The sequence below is a fragment of the Lacerta agilis genome, chromosome 13 (assembly GCF_009819535.1).
Source record: "Lacerta agilis isolate rLacAgi1 chromosome 13, rLacAgi1.pri, whole genome shotgun sequence".
NCBI lineage: Eukaryota > Metazoa > Chordata > Lepidosauria > Squamata > Lacertidae > Lacerta > Lacerta agilis.
The window spans coordinates 7,262,383-7,283,079 of record NC_046324.1 but is presented as its reverse complement, the minus strand read 5'-3'; the positions used below and the strand labels follow the sequence as shown (position 1 = coordinate 7,283,079).

General features: G+C 42.3%; 1 protein-coding gene across 1 annotated transcript in view; it reads right to left on the bottom strand.

The window, feature by feature from the left end:
• BBS4 (Bardet-Biedl syndrome 4) overlaps positions 1–13,553 on the bottom strand; it is a 38,975-nt gene extending 25,422 nt beyond the window's left edge. The window contains exons 1-2 of the mRNA XM_033166865.1: positions 13,432–13,553; positions 7,476–7,527 (exon numbers count right to left, since the gene is read on the bottom strand). Of these exons, the coding sequence (XP_033022756.1) occupies positions 7,476–7,527; positions 13,432–13,455 (76 nt within the window). The 5' untranslated portion in view covers positions 13,456–13,553. The remainder of the gene's footprint in view (positions 1–7,475; positions 7,528–13,431) is intronic.
• Between the last annotated feature and the right edge of the window lie 7,144 nt (positions 13,554–20,697).

Below are 20,697 nucleotides of genomic sequence, written 5' to 3'. Positions count from 1 at the left end.
ATAGTTCCTAGGAAATAAGTCAAACAGCCTCAAGAATGACAAAATAATTCCACCCCCTATCATAATAGGCTTGCATCTCTGCTGCCTCACACCCTGAACGTCAGTGACACATACCTGTTTCTGTCTTCCCCTTCCTCCCAATTCTTGGGCCGTGAGAAAATTCAAATTAATGCATGCATTAGATTATGTCAGGGGTTGTTCTAAGCACAAAGTATTAACAATTAGCAGGGAGTGCCTGGCACTGCCCAAGAATTAAAAGAAACCAAAACATACTATGGTTTTTAAATGTGTAGTGTAATTTTTGAGTTTCGACTTGCCATGCCAAGAATAAGTGAGGTCATGCCAAAGTCATGTTTTGGTCCACCACTTTGATTCAAAATAATGTCTGGTGTCCAAACAATGGCAAAGACTGCCAGTCTGCCACCCCCATCTCGGGAACCTTTGTGCCGAGTTTGGCAGCAATATCTCAGGAGGTGGCCAAACCTATACCAAAGAAGCAGGCAGGGTCATGCCAAAGTCACATTTTGGTGGCTGGTGTCTCAGCATCAAGGAGAACTGCTGCTCCCACCTTGGCCACCCTCCTGCTGAATTTGGCAAAGATATCTCAAGAAGCATCCAAACCTATAGAGAACAGATAAAACCTATAGAGAACAGACAAACTACTCTCCAAAACAAATAGTAGGTAACACTCAAAAACTCCAATTTTTAATAACTGTAATGTTTGCTTTCCCATTTCTGCTACTAGGGAAGGCAGTTCCAGATGTGGGGTTTGGTATTTGTGGGGCTCTATTTGTTTTGCCTCGTTTACTGCCAACCTGTGGGGAATAAATCTGTGACTGTTTCCATTTTTTGCAGCTTTAGAATTATCCAGGCCAGGGGATTTATAATTCCTCTTTAAAAGAAGCAAGGGAAACAGCGGTAACAAGGGCCGAAACGAACAATGGCAACAGAAGAGCAAGGAGTAAGGATTCTGGCACAAAATGAAAGGCACTATGCTAGCATGAATAAGTCTTACATCCAGTCGGCTGCCATCGCTTCCCTTTAGCAAGGATCAGAGAGGAGGATTAAAACGTATGCATGAGCCCTAGGAGACCTTCTAACATTTCTCTTTACAGGCCAATGGTTTAAAATCCCTTTGCCAGGAGGTGTAAGATGTATTTTACAAGAGATTCTGTTTTCACCTAGGATTCCAGAGATGTGATCACACCCACAACACAAGAAGGGTTTGCTTAAAGATGTTAAACAAAAGAATAGTGGCCAGCGTCTACAAATATCCATGATCCCAAGGGCTGAGAATAATCACAGGTGAAGCATGACAAACTCATCTAACCACAAAGGTGTCTTACTACACTGCACACACAAGACTCAAAAGCACATGCAGGTGATAAGCCCATCTCCTGGCACGCACACACAACAGAAAGCTTTGAAATCTCTCTACTCCCCAAGACACAGCTGTTGTCTCATTGCTTAGTGCTTCTTTTCCCTTTGCTCACTTTTGCAAACAGCCACTGGAACCAACTTTAAATCAAACAATAAACCTGTATGGCTCACAGTTATTTACAGTCAACTGGGTTTAATAAAACCCATCATATACAATTCTGATGCTTGCAACAAAGCTATAATTCATCTCACTATTCTATATTAATAGTCCCCATACGCACAAAAGGAAAAAATTGGATTGAAATTGAAAAAATAAGAACTGCGGTTTAAATATAGAACAGCCATTCCTGGCTCCAGATCTCCCCCTAGTGGAAAATTGACTATTTGACAAGTTTTTCCCTCCCTTGTTTCTAGATTCCTTTAAAATAACTAAAAGGAAAAATGGGAAGCAAGATGCTGTTATAATTAGCATGCCTAAAAACGTGTTTGTTTGATGGTTGATCACAACAGTGCAGGTTAACTGAGACTGAGCAAGTCACAAGTCCTCACTGATGCCCAGTCTTTGCACACTGGTCTGTAAAAATGGGTCAGGGTATTTGCTGGCAATATCAGGAAGCTTTACAGAGTTAGAGGTATCCTGTTTCCTTCAGAGAACCAGACAATGATCCCTGTTTTAAAAAAAAAGGCAGGCAAAACAGGCAGTTTCTCTCATAGTGGCTTGTGAAAACCATGGAACACTATACAAAACAACAACAACCTGGATCTAGGAGACTGGGGCCAAGTGCTGGTCTTACCAGGTTTTCTGCTCCCTCATCTATTTCTATGGGGAGATTGGGAGCGGGGCATCCTCCCATGCAGACAGAAGATTATCAGCACTGCAAGGGCTAAAACTAACAGTATTTAATGTGTAAGGAGAAGGTTGGAGGGGGGAGCAGACTTGATATGGAGATGAAGAGGCCAAGGCCTAAACAGTGAAATTAATCTGTCTACTATTCTTTAACATTCACGAGCTGTTTCTTTTCAGTACAGTTGCAATCTTTTTAAACTTATTTTTTAAAATTTAATATTGAACAACCAGCATGCCCCATCACTTCAAAAATATTTCCATGTTGCCTGCTAGCAGGGGCAGTTCCTCTGTTTTCTGGTATTTGTCTCTGGCAAACCAGTATCCCTGTTATGTCTTTGGGGAATGCTGTGTTAAAAAAACTGTTATGTACTGAGTTGAAAAGGATCCAAACTGCAGCAGTCTGATTGGTCCTAGAACAATAGGATTGAGATTGCAGCAGTCTGTCTGGTCCCAGAACAATAGGATTGAGATTGCAGCAGTCTGATTGGTCCGCAGGAGCCACCCAATCCAGCTCCAGGTGGAAGTGAATCCGCACTCCGATTGGCATACAGGAGTATCCCGGAATTAGCCAATCACGTGGGGCCCATTGTGTAAATAGTGTATATAAAGCAAACATTTTGGGGAAACTGCATTCCTAACTACTATGAGCTGAATAAAGAGCATGAAATTCACACTTGACTCTGAGTATATTTCAAAAACAAAACAAAACTGTAAGAGCCAGTTGCCCGTTGTCAGGATTCAGTTCACTCCCCAGGGTTGCAAAAAGTTACGTTTCTGTGTGGATAAAGTATGGATCCAGCGTGCATAAACGCATGAGGGTGGCCAGTTCACATACACCACAGCTGCCAAGGTATATTTCCAATGGCTGATAACTGACCATAGGGCAAGCATGCTTTTCTAGGCTCTCTTTAACCAAAGAACAGTCACGCTCCAGCCTTCTAAATCCATGGGAGGCTATTTTGGACTTAATTGACAAAACATTCAACAGGTGGAATAGAATCATTGGCCATGTATAATTGCTTTAAAGCCCTAAATGGCCTCAGTCCAATATACCTGAAGGAGCATCTCCACCCCCATGTAATATCTGCACCCCCCTTTTTGGAAAGGAAAAATCAGCACAAAAAATGTCACCATTATGTGGTGAAATGCGGCATTTATACTGCTGCATGATGCCCTAATTATTTTATGTGACTGTGATACACACACATATTTCATGTTATAGAAAGATGTTGGCTGTGGGAGCCACTGCTAAAAGCAACACTAGAAATGTTATCTGTGCTCACAGCAAACAAAGTATTCCTCATGAACAACATCTATCTGTTTTGTGCTCATCCAGCAGTAAATTCAATCTTTTCTCGGCCTTAGTCCTTTCCCCAATATTTTGTGTCTATTTCACCACAAGAAAATCCAAATGACTTAATTCCATTTAGCGTTCTGCTCTCCAAAGTAAAATGCCTGTAATGAATCTGGCCAAAAACCTGGACTGAGCACCAGAACAAATAATTCAGGAGATGTTTCTTCTATAAACTTAACAAACAGGGCTTAATCAGAGGCTTACCATTTACAAAGAGCATTTCCTTACAAAGAAAGGAAGAAAGAAAATAAATTGGAGTCATGCACCACACAACCAGCAGTATACAAAGAGGGAAATGACTTCCCCAGGATGATACTATCACTAACTACAAGATGATTTGATTGGAATGCTCAGGGAGAGGAAATGGGGATGACTGGAGCTAGGCATTTTTAATTCAAAACCAGAAAAGCATTTTAGAAAATATCCAATTCATTTACAATGAAGTAGTAAGATTAATATCTTGACACAGCACGATTATTATTAACCCCATGCTGCTTCAAGAAGCAGAGCTCCTTTTTATTCAAACACTGTTTGATTCTGGGTGGGGAGAAACTATTTGGAGTGTATTCTAGATTTTGAGGCTCTAACAAAGGAAACTGGTTTTTCAGAGAAGATCTACCCAGGAGGTAAAGTAAGTGTGTGTGTGTGTGTGTGTGCGCGCACACAGAGATGAAGGTTTCCCCTGTGAATGTCTTAGTCCCTGAATAATGCCTGGCATGCAGCAAAACTCTGAAGGGTTCACTTCCTTCAAGGACTTTCATTCAGAAAGGATTTCAAGGTTCAAGATAATTTGTACAACATAAAATTATCATTTGTCAAGTGTTTTCTAGCTACACCATTAAGAGTATGTATGTTGAAGAATCATGTTGGAAATTAAATGGGAGCAGCAATTGCCCTAATCCGAATGTTCGTCTGAGATCCAGAATATGGGCAGTATTTGCTGTCGCCCCTTTTAGTCCACAAATGTGGACATAAATAATTTTACGATTTTCTGCATTGTTTCTGATTGTTCCCTTCCACTGAAATTAATTACATATTTACGCAGATAGTGAGATGAATAGCATAGTTTTTACCAGAAGCCAAACTGTAGCGGATGGGATGGAACTATCTCCTTCTCATGACAAGCCTTATTCTCTCCATTCCATTACCTTTTCCTCTTCTGCCTTTGGTGCCTCTGGTTATTATGTTTTTAATAGAAAGTAGTATTTCACTGTTGTGTTCATCTACCATAGATACATTGTTAACTTCTTGGATGTCCAGGATTGCTTCCACACCAGAGTCCCTTAAGCACTATGGAGGTATTACTTTTTCATATTTAGCTGGAAATGGAATTAAAACAAGAGGCGCCATACTTCTTTTACATGCAAAGCAAGAGTTTTTCCACCTAGCTACGTCCTTTTCCAGAAGTGCCATAGGGAATTTAATATACAGTAGTGCTATATTACCCAGCAGTGCCCTTCCCCAAGGCACAGATCATTATGTAATGTTTAGTCACAAAGGTTCTTTGCAACATTAATTAAAAGTTTCCTGTTTGCAGTTCTTCCTGTTATATCCTTCTTGTTGATTCCAGCTGTAATGATGAATTGCCTTTTGAACAGTCCCAGTCCCAGTCCCAGTCCCAGTTTCTGTTGCTGCTGGCTAGTACATTTTTGTGACTTTATTTTCAAGGCTGCTGAACTGCATCAGTCACACCATTTTCTGTTTCTGCAGCTATGCTGTACAGTTCTGCAAAAGCAGGGTCAGCCTTTCCACCCCATCTGGTTTGAATTATTTAAAAGTGAGGAAGTTTATTCTTAACTCTGACTTGCCTTTGCCTTTCCCTCAGAGGAAATTCCAGAAAGAGGGCTTAGCTTTGCTCCTCTTTGCCTGCTTAGGAATGAAAGAGAACAGTACACAAGTGAAATGCTACGCTTCAGAATAATGCTAAGGAAAAGGATGCAAGAACTTTAGTGGATATGGGGTGTGTGGTTGGGTCAAAATGCACTCCAAACTGGAGTAGTAATATAAAGCTGATCCCAAGGACAAACATAAGGTACAAAATGCAGGATTCATATTCATGAGATAACTAGTTGGATAGGACATTGCTTAGAAAATCAGACATTACAGTGGGTAACAAAAGAATTCTCCACTCCTCTACTCAGCTGATATGCTAAGTAACATGCAGAACTCCACTGACACATATCTGTAGTAATACTCAGAGAGCCAATGCATAAAGAAACTGGACACATGGTAGTTACTTGAAAAATGTGGTTATGTGTCAGCTTCCAGTGCACGGAGAACTATTAGCTTAAGGAGAGTCTTCACCCCCATCGTTCTGCCCGGACACTGAGGTTCAGCGCTGAGGGCCTTCTGGCAGCTCCCTAACTGTGAGAAGCCAAGTTACAGGGAACCAGGCAGAGGGCCTTCTTGGTAGTGGCACCCGCCCTGTGGGACGCCCTCCCACCAGATGTCAAAGAGAAAAACAACTACCAGACTTTTAGAAGACATCTGAAGTCAGCCCTGTTTAGGGAAGATTTTAATGTTTGACGGACTATTGTATTTTAATATTTTGTTGGAAGCCACCCAGAGTGGCTGGGAAAACCCAGCCAGATGGGCGGGGTATAAATAAATTATTGTTGTTGTTGTTGTTGTTGTTGTTATTTGCAGTTTGATATACAAAACTATTGACCTCATTCAGATGCACATGTAGGGGCAAGGAGCAAACAATGGGACTGCACATTCTTTTCTTGACTCTTTCTTTTCTCAGTGCTAACATCTCAACCCTAAGCTGTGGTTAATCATAATTATGGTTAGACAAAGCCAGCCAGCCTGATAACCCATACTTTGAAATTGGCATGGTTCCCATTGTATTCATGCACTTCAGCCGAAAACATCATGTGGATACGTTCGAGGTATGATTAAAGAACAGGACTGGCTAAGGGGTATTAAAGGTCAGGGAGAGAAAGAAATTCCCTATGCAGTCCATCTTGAAACCACAAAGGAGATTTCATCCTGGTTACAGTAATGGAGCCTTCAGTCAGGAGAGATGTCAAACAACCAACTCTTGCCTCGCAAATTGTATTGTGGAAAGGTGACATATAAACATTTTAAACGGTATTATTATTATTATTATTACCATCATTTATTGATGTAGCACCATCAATAAAACAGTAAAATAAAGCAGTAAAATAAATAATAATAACTGATCTCCCATTCTGAAACCTTTTTTACTGCATAGTTACCAACTAAGAAGGAAATAACTTTTAGCTATGAAAATCTCCTGGGTAACTTTCCATTAATGCTTAGGAACATGGCTAGCAGTTCGTTTTACATATACTTGTGCTTCCCCTGACCCCAAATTGATTCTTCCTAGATGTTTTCCAACCTATGTGGGGCTATTTGTACTTATGGGTGTCCCAATGAGGGACAAATGGATGGAGGGAAATGATGCAGGGGCGAGAATGTTCACCTCCTCCCCGCCCAGTTTTGCCTGCTTTAACCCCCCCCCCTCCCCCTGCCATATAGAGAGTGGGAGTGGCTGGGGAAAACCAGCCAGATGTGCGGGGTAAAAATAAATAAATATTATTATTAATGAGAAAGCAGGCTGATTATGACACAAATCCGATGCTAGCATGATAGTTTGGCCCACAGGTACCCACTGGGCCTAAACTATTTGTCACTGCTAAGTGGTACCAATATCAAATGAAAGACTGATAGATCATTTTCAAGATCTAAGTGATATATGGAAATGTCTCTCCACACCAACCTGTAAATGACAGGGGTGTGTTTGTGAGTGTGTGTATAGAATGGATCTGAATTCACTAGGTTGGGTCAAAGCAATTCAGTAACTGCAAAAGGATAGCACCGTTATTTTACAAAGTGTTTTACTCATGAAATAGATAAGCTAGAACAAACCTCTTGCTGAGCGAGCTCTTGGAGGTTCTTTGGATGCTGGGAAGGATGCAGGCTGAAATAATACAAAAAAGGCATTAAAACTGTGCCAAAATAAATAACATAGGACTACCCAGAGAAGAAATACAGTCTAGACTTGTTCAGATGCTAATAATTGTGGACTATGACAGGGATGGCCCTCCAGATCTTGTTGGACTCTAACTTCCATCAGCCCCAGTCCTCATGGCCACTAGTACAGGTAAGATGCACATACATTAATACAGTGGTACCTCGGGTTAAGTACTTAATTCGTTCTGAAGGTCCGTTCTTAACCTGAAACTGTTCTTAACCTGAAGCACCACTTTAGCTAATGGGGCCTCCCAGAGCATGATTTCTGTTCTTATCCTGAAGCAAAGTTCTTAACCTGAAGCGTTATTTCTGGGTTAGCGGAGTTTGTAACCTGAAGCGTATGTAACATGAAGCGTATGTAACCCGAGGTACCACTGTAAAGCAAATAGCACATTATCCAAGATCTTGTTCATACGGAGGTGATAAACTTGCAATGTACAACTTCAGAATATACACATCACAACAAAAAAGCAAACCCTGACACGGTTTCTACAGGCAGGGGTTTTAATTTTTATTTTGCATTGGAGGAACTTTCACTCATGTGAGCCCCCACTGCTCACAGCCTAGATACAGCTTCACCACCACAGTCAGAACAAGGCCCAAATCTATAAAGCATTACTTCTACATTTCTTAGAACTGAGAAGCAAAATCTCCTCTCTAGAAAAGCCTAAATGCCGGGCTGACTGAAAAATTCAACCATGTGATCAATAAAACAAGTTTTCTAGGGACAGAAGCAAAGGGAAGGTTTCTTTGGGCTGTGGAAGTTAATGGGGAACTTTATTTAATAGAAGCTTTCAGATCTTTTTTTTTTAAAACCTGTAATATCATATCATAGTATCTTTTTAAAGAAGCATTTGCTTAATGTAACTTTTCAAGAAGCTCATGTTTTGAAGAAATTTCTGCAGGGGTTGAACATCTTGTATATCAGGGTATTGCCTTGTTTATGCTAGGTGTGTAGTAAAAGCTATAAAAATAATTTAGCCACTGGAAAAGGCCCCACTTATCTTTTGCCACAGAAAATTAAGAGAAAATGCCGAACATTTGAGACACAGCTATCCATTATTGGTCCCCCAGCCACACCCCACACGATCTCCTTCCAAATCCTGTAATTTGCAATGGGAAAATACTAGGAGAGGGGTAAAAAAAAAATATAAGCCCCCAGCGGCATAGTGGGTCAATGGGTCTGGTTGTTCAAGCCCACCCAGGGATGGTTGTGGGCAGGATTCCTGCACTGCAGGGGGTTGGACTAGATGACCCACAGGGTCCCTTCCAACTTTACAATTCTATGATTTTGCTCCAGTATTTCTGTAACACTCCATTTCTCATTTCCCCAATTTTATGTATCCTGCTTTTGGTACAATATTATTTAGTTCCAATAATAACCAAAATGGAAAAGAGCATGGGAGTGTTCTGGTGGGTCCATCCACTCCAGCATCCTATTTCCTACAGTGACCACACAGATGCTTCTGAGGATCCATCCATCCATCCATCTGTCTATCTATCTATCTATCTATCTATCTATCTATCTATCTATCTATCTATCTATTTATTTACAAAATAAATACAGACCAAAAAGACCCTGCCCTCTGGCTTACAATCTAAAAAGACACAAAGCACAAAAAGAAAATAGATTGGAAGGAAGTAAGAAATGAGGAAACACGAGTACTTAGTTCCAGGGCTAGCTCAAGACATTTCGGCACCTGAGGCAAAAAACAAAATGATGCCCCCTCCCTCTGCCAGGGAATAAGGGGTGAGTGCGGATCTATATCAGGAACAAGGGAGAGGGGGAATAAATATATATTTTCCCTAGCATCTAGTATTCTGATGTATACTGCCTCTGAACATAAAGGTTCCATTTACCATCACAGTTAATAGCAGGTGAATTTGTCTAGTTCCCTTTTAAGCTATCTAAGCTGGCCCCCCCTCACTCCCATCTAATCTTGAAGCAGCAAGTTCCATAGTTATTATGCTCTGTATGCAATACTACCCCCTTATGACTGTTCTGGATTGATCCCCGAAAACAGGAGGGGCCTTCTCTCTATTCACATTAAGCACATTTACTTTTATCAATCTCTGACATGCCACCACTTTTTTTAAAAAACCTTTTTTATAAAGCCCCAAATGGTTCAGTTTTTTTCTTACAGACCTAACAGATGCAGCTTATGCTCTGTTATCAACAAAGGAGACAGAAAGCCACCACAAAGCTGCTGACTGCATTATATCTATTATTAGTAACAGAATTAGATTAATTCCACTTACACCTGCCATCCTGCTGCTGCTGTTATTGATTATATGGATTCTGATAATGTGCAGAACTTTTAAAGTGTACAAGAGTTGCCACCTGTCCTGAGTGCTGAAATTTTGGCATGAAGCTGGACTTGCACACAGAAAAAACTGGATTTTTTAAAAAACTATTGTCAAGAGCAGTGGTCATGCATGTTTGTGAGTATATATTTGAATCTTGTTACCACAACATGGTGATCCACTCCCTGCTTTGACAATTGTATCTGCTGCCTTGATTGGGTTTACTTTACACTAAAACTAAAGAGGGGTAGTAAAGGTACAGGTAAAGGAACCCTTGACCGTAAGGTCCAGTTGCGGACGACTCTGGGGTTGCGCACTCATCTCGCGCTATAGGCCGAGGGAGCCGGCGTTTGTCCGCAGACAGCTTCTGGGTCATGTGGCGGATCAGAGCAGCACACGGAAATGCCGTTTACCTTCCCACCGGAGCAGTACCTATTTATCTACTTGACGTGCTTTCCAACTGCTTGGTGGGCAGAAGCTGGGACCAAACAACAGGAGCTCACCCCGTCACAGGGATTTGAACTGCCAACCTTCTGATCGGCAAGCCCTAGGCTCTGTTGTTTAGACCACAGTGCCACCCGCATCCCACAAAGAGGGGTAGTAGAGGAAACTAACTATGGACTTATTTACATTTAGCTTTAAAACTAATCAGTTCCAGTTCCACTAGCTGTATGTGGCGTTAGTACATGGTTACGCTACAGCTGGCATTTCAACTGCTATGCCTCTGCCAACTGAGGTTGGGGGAATTGAGTCATAGGAAAATGTAACTTCCTAGAAATTGAACCATTGCTCATTTAATACAAATGATCCATACATTTTCCTTCAGGGAAACAACTATACATTTGCTGTGCCATAAGCTACCCTTGGTTTGCACTAAAAACTACAAAAAGAACAAGCTGTAACCTGAGAACATTGTCTCATGATTTTGGAGAACAAAGCTGGGGCTGGGGGACATTGTCAGAACAATCAGGTTCATAGGCTGGAATTCCTACTAGATCTATCTGTTCTTTTATATGGACATCCAAGTGGCTGGAGCAGCACAAACCATCTTACACTTGGTAATGTTGATGCATGGCCTCTCCTAGACAAAGACAGACGGCCACAATTTTTTAATGTTGTGGCAATGTCCCAGCTGCATTAAAGTTTTATGCTGGGCTGCCTACATACAGTTTGGAAAAAATACAGCAGCTGTATCTTGTACTAACTGAGACAGATGTTGCTAGTCTTAAAACAGTTTAACAGAGTAAACATCTGGGTTCTATTCAAGATGCTAGCTGAACCTTTAAAACCATACATTGGTTAAGGCCAGTATACCTTAAGGCAGGTTTCCTCAACCTCGGCCCTCCAGATGTTTTTGGCCTACAACTCCTATGATCCCTAGCTAGCAGAACCAGTGGTCAGGGATGATGGGATTTGTAGTCTCAAAACATCTGGAGGGCCGAGGTTGAGGACACATACATCTGCCCGATTTCTGGGATCTTCTTTGGACACCCTCCTTTGGGTCCCTCTGCTAGAGACCTGAGGCAAGTGGTGAGGGTATTTTGAGCTGTGGCCTTCAAGCCCCTGGAATGCTCTGTCCAGGAAGACTCAGCTGGTGCCAATAATGATGTCTTTTTCGTGCCCAATGAAGAAATATATTATTGTTTCTCCATGCTTTTTAAGCTTTAATATAGCCATCTGCTTTTAATTCCTCTGCTAATGTTTTATGACATTTTATATTGTTATGTACTTAAGTGTATTTTCTTAGCCACCATGTGGTTTTTACCTGAAGAGTAGCACAAAAATTCATTCAATAAATTAATGTTGTAAGCTTTCAGGCAAACTGCTGAGACACAGAGTACAGCTATGAAGACAAAGGAGGTTATTAATCATGATCCATGTGCGTCTGCCCAAGAGGAAAGCTTTATGTCACATTATTTTATTCTTAGAATTGCTGCTTTTAAACACTACTGCCTGCAACAGTTAATGGAAAAACAAAAGTATTTACTTTAAATTAATAGCAACCTGGGGCAATGATGTAGCAGTGCTGGATAATGAAGGTACTCTGGTAAAAAAAATCCAATGTAAAAATCATTCTGCAACCAAGACATCAAAATTTTCTCACTGTACTACCAAATATAGTCAAATAGAGTTAGACAACCCTGCAGATCAAAATCCTTCTGTCAAATGTGAAATGCTGAGCTGAAACCACCATTAAAAGAGCAACTAAAATTCCTGGAATGCACCATAAAGAATCTTGGTTCTAACTATATTCTCCAGCTGTGACTACCAAAAAATTAACATCCATGAATCATGCCCTTTGAAGTGATGTACTGGAGGATATTTTAACAAATCTAATGTTAGAGCACACTGCCATTAAAAGATACCTTTAAAATCATCATTCTGTATTGTTTTTAAGAGTATTTTTTCTCTTTTATAAATCTCCTTGTACCTTAGGATTTTGTTATGAGGTGCATACTATACATACTTTTAATAAATAAATTGCAGCTACTGCTGAGATTCCTCACCCCCTCAATTATTCTCTATACCAGCGTTCCCCAACCTTGGGCCTCCAGCTGTTTTGGCCTACAACTCCCATCATCCCTGACCACTGGCCTTGCTAGCTAGGGATGATGGGAGCTGTAGTCCAAAAACAGCTGGAGGCCCAAGGTTGGGGAACACTGCTCTATACAAGGGGAAGGTAGCCTGGTGCATTCCAGATGTTCTGGACTACAACTCCCATAACCCCTGGCCATTGGCCATGCAGGCTGAAGCTGATGGGAACTGTATGTGATGAAAACCAGGATTGATGTAAGGATTAGAACATTGAGCATAAGCATGGGAGACTTGGTTGTTCAAATCCCTGAAAAGCCAGAGGATTACCTTGGGCCACTCACTCTCTTTTTCTCTCTATCAGTCCTGCCGCCACCACTGACAATATGGAGATGATGCTGAGTTTAAAGGGCTATTTATTGTAAAGATGTGTTAGAACCAGGCCAGATAATAACTAAATAATAATTGTAGGTTTTATTTTGTTTTTTATCTTATATTTTGGAAATGTACATCCATTTTTTTCCTTTTAATTTTTTGGGGGCCCCCAAGACAGTGGGGCCCTAAGCTGTAGCTTGTTTAGCTTATAGGTGAATCCGGCACTGATTCTTGACGCTCGGAGCAAATCGCGGAAGCTTGCAGTCTTCCCTTATTATCCCTGCGCCAAAGCATCCTAGAGCCGGAAGGGAACCCCCAAGGGTCATCTAGTCCAACCCCGTGCCATGCAGGAATGCCATGTTGTGAAGGAATCTGGGGGTGCGAAGGCCGGGTAGGCAAGCAAGCAGGGAGCCCCCTCGGAGGACGTTGCTAAAGATTCCCCCCCCCACCAACCCCAATATCTACACGTGATGGGATGTAAGAGGAGCAACGGCGCCTGCTCAGCCTGCCTGTTTCCAAGCCAGGCTTTCTGGTAGCAAACAGGCCGCGCGGGCTCTGAGGGAAGGACCCCGACCGCTTCCCAAGGGGTGAGTGAAGGCAAACGTGGCAAGAGACGAGAATACAGGACCCCCTCGCTCACCGGTCGTACGGCCACCTCCGCCATGGCTCCTCAGTTTCTCAACCAGGCCCGGCAAGCCGCTCGTTGCTATGGTTACCAGAAAACGCGGAAGGTTTCCCCGCGCCGCTCGAGGAACCCGGATGCTGTTGCCACGGTAACCATGGCTCTCCTCGATCCCGCCCCCGACAAACGGGATTTTACGTGAGCGGAAGAAGGGAAGTGAGGTTGCGGCCGCCGCGAGGCCTGTCGGGATAATGGAGTGGGGAGGGGAGGTGCGGCCGCGACTTAATAAGCTCCTCCTCCTTGTTATCCAGTTCTCCCTTCCTTACTCCCCTCCTAGTTTTCGCAAATGGACCTTTCCCAGCGAAGCCTTGTAGAACGCGCAGCCCTGGAATGGACTGTACCACTTCGGAGTGGATGGGTGGGGGAATCATATTTTGCATTAAAAAATAATAATAAATTCCCCACCACATCCCTGCAGCTAGAAAACTAGTGCACGAGGGGAAAGCGCTGGTAATTTTCTATTTACAGTGCTAAACTTTCCGGGGGGAATCATATTTTTAATTCCCGTCTTGCATTTTTTTTAACAATACCCCACCACATCCCTGCAGCTAGAAAACTAGTGCACATGGGGAAAGCGCTGGTAATTTTCTGTTTACAGTGCTAACTATCGGGGTTTTGAGGACTATTTTAAAAAAAAACCCCAACAATGCGATATTTTAAAAAGGAAACAGTACACAGCCTGTTTCAACTCATAAGAGGAAAAGGCAATGTCTTTACTGGCGCAACCATAATTTCACTATAGTGAGCTAGCTTTCGAGGTTCCCATCAGGCTGGATGGTAAACAGAGCAGGCGAGGAAGCGTGTGTAAAAGGCTCGGTTAGCATTAAAACCATTAAAAAGTATGCATTGATAACCAGTCTTGACAGGGAGTCGTAGGAAAGATATTCCTTGCCTAAGCTATTCTGCCATCTTATTCTGCTTTATTTTTGGGAGCTTCACTTTGCTCTCCTAACCACCGACTGCGCCTCATCACAGGCATCCGTCAATGTGATTCCTAGCCTACAACAGCATATGCCGTGAACCATATCATAGTCTTTGAGGCGTTTCTTACACTTTCTCAGCTACAGAGAACAAGGACAGAGCAAAACAAAATAAAATAAAAAATTCCTTCCAGTAGCACCTTAGAGACCAACTAAGTTAGTTCTTGGTATGAGCTTTCGTGTGCATGCACATGAAAAGCTGAAGAAGTGTGCATGCACATGAAAGCTCATACCAAGAACTAACTTAGTTGGTCTCTAAGGTGCTACTGGAAGGAATTTTTTATTTTATTTTGTTTTGACTATGGCAGACCAACACGGCTACCTACCTGTAACAAGGACAGAGCAGTCAGGTTGCTGGTTCCCTGAAATAAAGTGTAGCTGCCAGCTTGCAGGTTTACGTGTGACGTTTTAATTGTGCATGCGGGGGGGGGGGGATTGAAATGCTACATTTGTCCCATGAAAAACATGTGCATGCACACAGGCAAAGGATGGCCATCCATGCATAATAATGCACACAATATATTTATGGTAGATTTAAGCAGTGCTTTTTTCTGGGGGGATGGAGGGGTAGGCATACCCCTAAGCATTTTGTGAATCTAAGTTTGGCCTCATTGAGGGGCAGAGTGTACCCCTAAACATTTTTGGGGGGGGAAGCACTGGATTTAAGTATCTGGGTAAGATTTTTAACACAGAGAAATACATGTTTCATTTAAGTCAGTATTGTTTGAGAGCAAGGAAGAGCCACATGCATCCCTTCAAATGTTAAGACCCCCAGCTCCTATCACCCCAAAGCCACCATAGCTAAAAGTGAGAGATAATGGGAGCTTTAGCTCAACATCTCACAGCTTCCCCACCCTTTGGGTGCCGAGTTGTACTGAGATCTACTGGTACTGCTAAATTGAATTATTGATGCTTGTCGGTATTTGTAACCGATTATATAGTTTTGAATGGAGCAAATGAACAGTTTGAAACACCTACCTTATGACATAACCTAATAGAAAAGGAGCACACACTTTTTATGAACAGGGGGGGGGAATTGCAAATATAAAATGGAAGAATCAGCAATGAAGTAAAATTTTATTCCGTTTGGCTACACCCACTTTGTACTGCAGCAACTGTGTGGGCTGGATCATGCCCATGTTGACACTCACAGAACTGGAGGACTGGTAATACTTGTGTTCATACATTAATGCAAGCTAGGAACTTTAAAAATGTGATTGATACCTAGTTTTGCACATCTGCAATTCTTCAGTTTTATTCTTCAGACCTAAAGGGGTTAAGTAATGATTTTAAATCTATATAAAATACCGCCTTTTAAAAACACTAAATTCCATAAATTATTGAGCACATCTGGGATTCCACTAAGACTTAAAGCCTTTTGTGAAAATTGCTTTTAATGAAATACTTTTCAGTGGTTGCATTGCAAATACTCTTAAACCACTCTAATAAAAGCTACACTGTGCTTTCGTTTAACAAAATTGGCAAGAGGCAGAATGCAACACCTTTGCACCTAAAGTCAGTTTCAGAACTGCAGGTGCAACAAGTGACTAAAAGCTCATGAAAAAAAGGTGGATAAAAAAACAGCTATGCTTCTACCTTTATGAGCAGCAAGATGGATTGCAGAAGGGTTGTGTTTCTATGGAAACAGTCCCCAACTGTGTTGAGCACACTGTCATAGTTAAATTGCTAGTTGCCTAGAAAAAGGCGGGCACAGATGTCATTCTTCTAAGGCTTCAGAGTTAGTATACAGCTTCTCCTCAAAATGCATTACAAATCATAATGCCAAGCATCTTTTCATTTGAGCAGTTTCTGTAATCGGTGGGACAGGTTTCAGAGCTGTGGTGGGGGCTCCAGAGAAAGTTTTCAGAGGGAAGCTACTATGAAAACTTATTTATGTATGCCTGTTGCACAGACTTCACATTTCTGCCACAAAACAGAACATCCTCCTTCCCATTCCTAGTGTCCCCTTACCCACTTCCCTCCTCCTCCTCCCTCTCAATTTGAGAGTCCCTCATGATCCTAGTGCTTTACTGTTATTGTCAAAGTACATGCATGTGATTTAAATAACTGCATATTCTTCCCTTCCTCACCCATCTTGTCCTTCCTCGTTTGTTTCCCTGTATCTACTGCGTCTCTTTGGTAAGGACCTGGTATACCACTTGTATGTCATGTAGCTGGATATTGCTATATAAAATAGAAATAGAGAGGGGCAAAGGTACTACATTATAATATCTGAACACTCAAATGTGCCTCACTGCCCAATGTTGGTTCTACATCTGTTTGGCCATTTTACAACAGCTTCTGCTTGCAAGTTCATTGGACAACCCTGAGCAAGACACTGTCAGGGACGATGGAAGTTGTAGTCCAGCAACATCTAGAAGGCAACAGGTTTTCCACCACTGAGCTACAGGGAAGAGATCAAGTGTGTCATCTGAGCTCTTTGGAAGAAGGGCTAGATAAAAATCAGGTGGGTCAAGCAGTACAGTCATGCACAGAGACAAGGAAGTGGTGCTGCAGACATGTGGAGTATTGGTACATCCATGTATGTGAGGGGATATGTTATGTTGAGATTTGCATATGGGCGATAAACCCACATCAACAGTGACTTCATCCAACCAGCTGGAACAGAAACAAATCCAAACTACCGTCTGGCTCATTCTCTAGCTGTTCACCAAAACATACTCCAAGCTGGGACATTTTCCTAACTTGTTATCACACACTTGTGTCTGCCCCACCCCCCTTAAAATGGTCCGTGGATGTCTCACTGTGGAGTCAGACAAATGTGTTTAAGCGTATAGAGGAGCTGGGAGCACTGGTTCCGCTCCTTCCTCCTGGGCAGTGTCCAGAAAGTGGTGGTGGGGGATGAGTGTTCAGACCCCTGGGCCCTCGCTTGTGGGGTGACTCAGGGTTCCATCCTCTCCCCCATGCTTTTTAACATCTACATGAAGCCATTGGGAGAGATCATCATGGGGTTTGGGCTGGGTGTTCATCAATATGCGGATGATACCCAGCTCTACCTCTCTTTTAAATCAGAACAAGTGAAGGCAGTGAAGGTCCTGTGTGAGTGCCTGGAGGCGGTTGGAGGATAGATGGCGGCTAATGTATTGAGGTTGAATCCTGACAAGACAGAAGTACTGTTCTTGGGGGACAGGAGGAGGGCAGGTGTGGAGGATTCCCTGGTCCTGAATGGGGTAACTGTGCCTCTGAAGGACCAGGTGCGCAGCCTGGGAGTCATTTTGGACTCACAGCTGTCCATGGAGGCGCTGGATAATTCTGTATCCAGGGCAGCTGTCTACTAGCTCTATCTGGTATGCAGGATAAGACCCAACCTGCCCGCTGTCTCGCCAGGGTGGTGCATGCTCTAGTTATCTCTCGCATGGACTACTGCAATGCGCTCTACGTGGGGCTACCTTTGAAGGTGACCCGGAAACTACAACTAATCCAGAATGCGGCAGCTATTTAGAAGACATCTGGAGGCAGCCCTGTTTAGGGAAGTTTTTAATGTGTGACATTTTAATGTATTTTTAATCTTTGTTGGAAGCTGCCCAGAGTGGCTGGGGAAACCCAGCCAGATGGGCGGGGTACAAATTATATTATTATTATTATTATTATTATTATTATTATTATTATTATTATTATTATTATTATTAGAGTTGTCAGCATTTCTGACTTCAAGAGATGGAGCATCAAACCCAGCAAGCTCTTTTCAAAAAAGAAAGAAAGAAAGAAAGAAAGAAAGAAAGAAAGAAAGAAAGAAAGAAAGAAAGAAAGAAACCAGACAATGACAAGAAATGCCTGCTCCAATTTAGAAGCAGAGGACAAAATTACTGCAAGCAAACACAAAAAAACTAATGAAATAACAAAATAAAAGTTTATTAGAATTAGGAACACTTTCTCTCCCTCTGTTTAGCCTTAACACGGAACAGTCCAGCAGTTACAATGAAGTCTAATAACAGTTATTTCCACAGCATGAGGTGCTCTCTAGATGGAAAAATTCGAAGATTACAAGTCTTCAGTCCGTCACAGCCCAGTCCGATTGTCATACCACCCCCAAGTGCTGAATAACAAAATCCTCCTGTCCATGGAAAGGTTCTCCAAAGAGCACTGCTCTTGTCTCACGCAATAACTGATTTTTAACACAGCAGTTGTACTAAAACATTTCAGGGTTAAATGGTTTTGAAAATTAAGACTGTCTGATACATACACTACCAAAAAAAAAAAAAATCCCAAACAGCTGCAGTGAATTAGGTGGAACAGAAAGAGGGTGGGTGCTTAACACAGACCATGCTCTGCTCTCCTGTTGTGTGTGGCTAGAGGCCCTCATTCAATTAGCCCATGATAAAGTCAACACAAACCATTATTTAAGCATATTGCACCAACCAAAGCTTGAGTAGCATCTTCATTGCCAAGTATTTGCTTTTTAAGGAAAGAGGAGACTGCTTAAAGGAGAGGAGGAGGAAAACTGTCTAGGATTGATGAGCAAGCCTTTACAAGAGCTTCTGTTCAAGTGATCTCACTCCAAAGCCCACAGAGTTTTAGAAAGTTCTCCAAAATTAAGTGTACGATCCTCAGGAGCAGAAGATACAGCAGATTTATATACAGTTTTGGATTTTTTTTATTTAAAAAAATGGACGGGGGGAGGGTATGGCAAGAGCAAGGTGTTTAGAAATGAGAAAAATCTGGGGGAAATGCTGAAAGTATGGAACACATTCATCCAATTTACACACCCACACAGCAGGGCCACCTGTTCCAATCAGCCCAGTTCTAGGCAAAGATGCTAAAAGAGCATGGAAAAGAAATCTTAACTGGACTGGAAAGTTCAGTCTGAGCAGCAGTGTGCAAAAGCATAGTAAAGGACACGACAGAAAGCCTTAGGAGGAGAGGTATCCAAGCAACAGTTGCACCACACTCAGTTTAATGGCGTGGAATTATTTGAATAAATATTCACACCCCACTGAAGGCGAGAACTCATCTTCCATTGCAATGTTACCAAGTCAAAGCTGAAGTTCCTCTTCCCTCTATAGCATCTGCCTGATTTGGCTTTTGAGACATTGCAGATGAGCAACAAGCAACTAAATAAGCCCTGCCAGATAAGTTACGTGTGAACAGATGCAAAGCTCGGCCACTCAATAAACAAGCTAGGCAGCATTAGATTAACCCAAGAGCTCAGCAAAATCTTATTACTCTTTTCAAGAGCAGGCGCTCAGAAATATTTCACATGCTTGCTGCAGTTCCTTTTCTTTTCAGAAGCCTTTGCCAGCTGACATAGGAGGCTGCTGTTCTGGAAACACATGCCAAAGCATCACTGGGGACTCACGGAACTAGCTGAGCAGATCTTTGGATCCGGGCCACAATCTCTACTTGAACGAGCAGTAGAAACTGGCTTTAAATACCACTTTAGCAGATCTACTTTTTCTCTCTCTCAACTTGAAAGTGTGAAACACTGCCATCGTGGAAAAGTACCCACAGAACAGCAGGAGCAGATTTTAAACAAATTGCTTCCAAGTAGTGCTTTACCATAGCTTTTATTACAAAATAGGACTTTGTAGATGAAACTCACTCACTCTTCCCTCTCATGGGAGGGGGGGGGGAAGAGGGGAAATACCCCAATGACTTCAGGGACTGCAGATCCTTGCAACTAGATGGAGTGTTTGCTGTATCAGGCACTTTTTCCAAAAACCAAGCCGCAAAAACGTGACCCAGAGGAGCTCCGTCTCCCTTTTTCGGTGTTTCACAACTGACAATACAAAGCAACAAGGAATGTTCCATTTGAGCACTTCAATCCAGAAAGGAAAATTCCTAACACTTCCTATGTATGACGATGATCCAGGTGTAGGGTGGATGTTGGACATGCATGGAAATGGACAAGAGGGGTGGCTATTCTGAGCAAAAAGACAAAAGCAGCCAGAATCACTACACTTTCATTTCCAAACGTTAAAAACACACACCAAGGTAAACCAGTTTGCATCAGAAGCTGAAGTGCAAATGGGACAGTGTCCGTTGCCAGCAATGAACACACCCAAACCATGGAATAGTTGCAAAGGAGCTGCAGGAGGAGGTGGAAGGAAATCAAAATCTCACAGAGAGAGAGAGAGAGAGAGAGAGAGAGAGAGAGAGAGAGAGAGAGAGGAGAGAGAGAGAGAGAAGGAAAGGGAAAGATTTGTTACAGCAGCACACACTGCCCCCCCCAATCCCAATCTCTGGTAAAAAGCAAAATGAAAGAAAAATGCACAGCAAATAGACA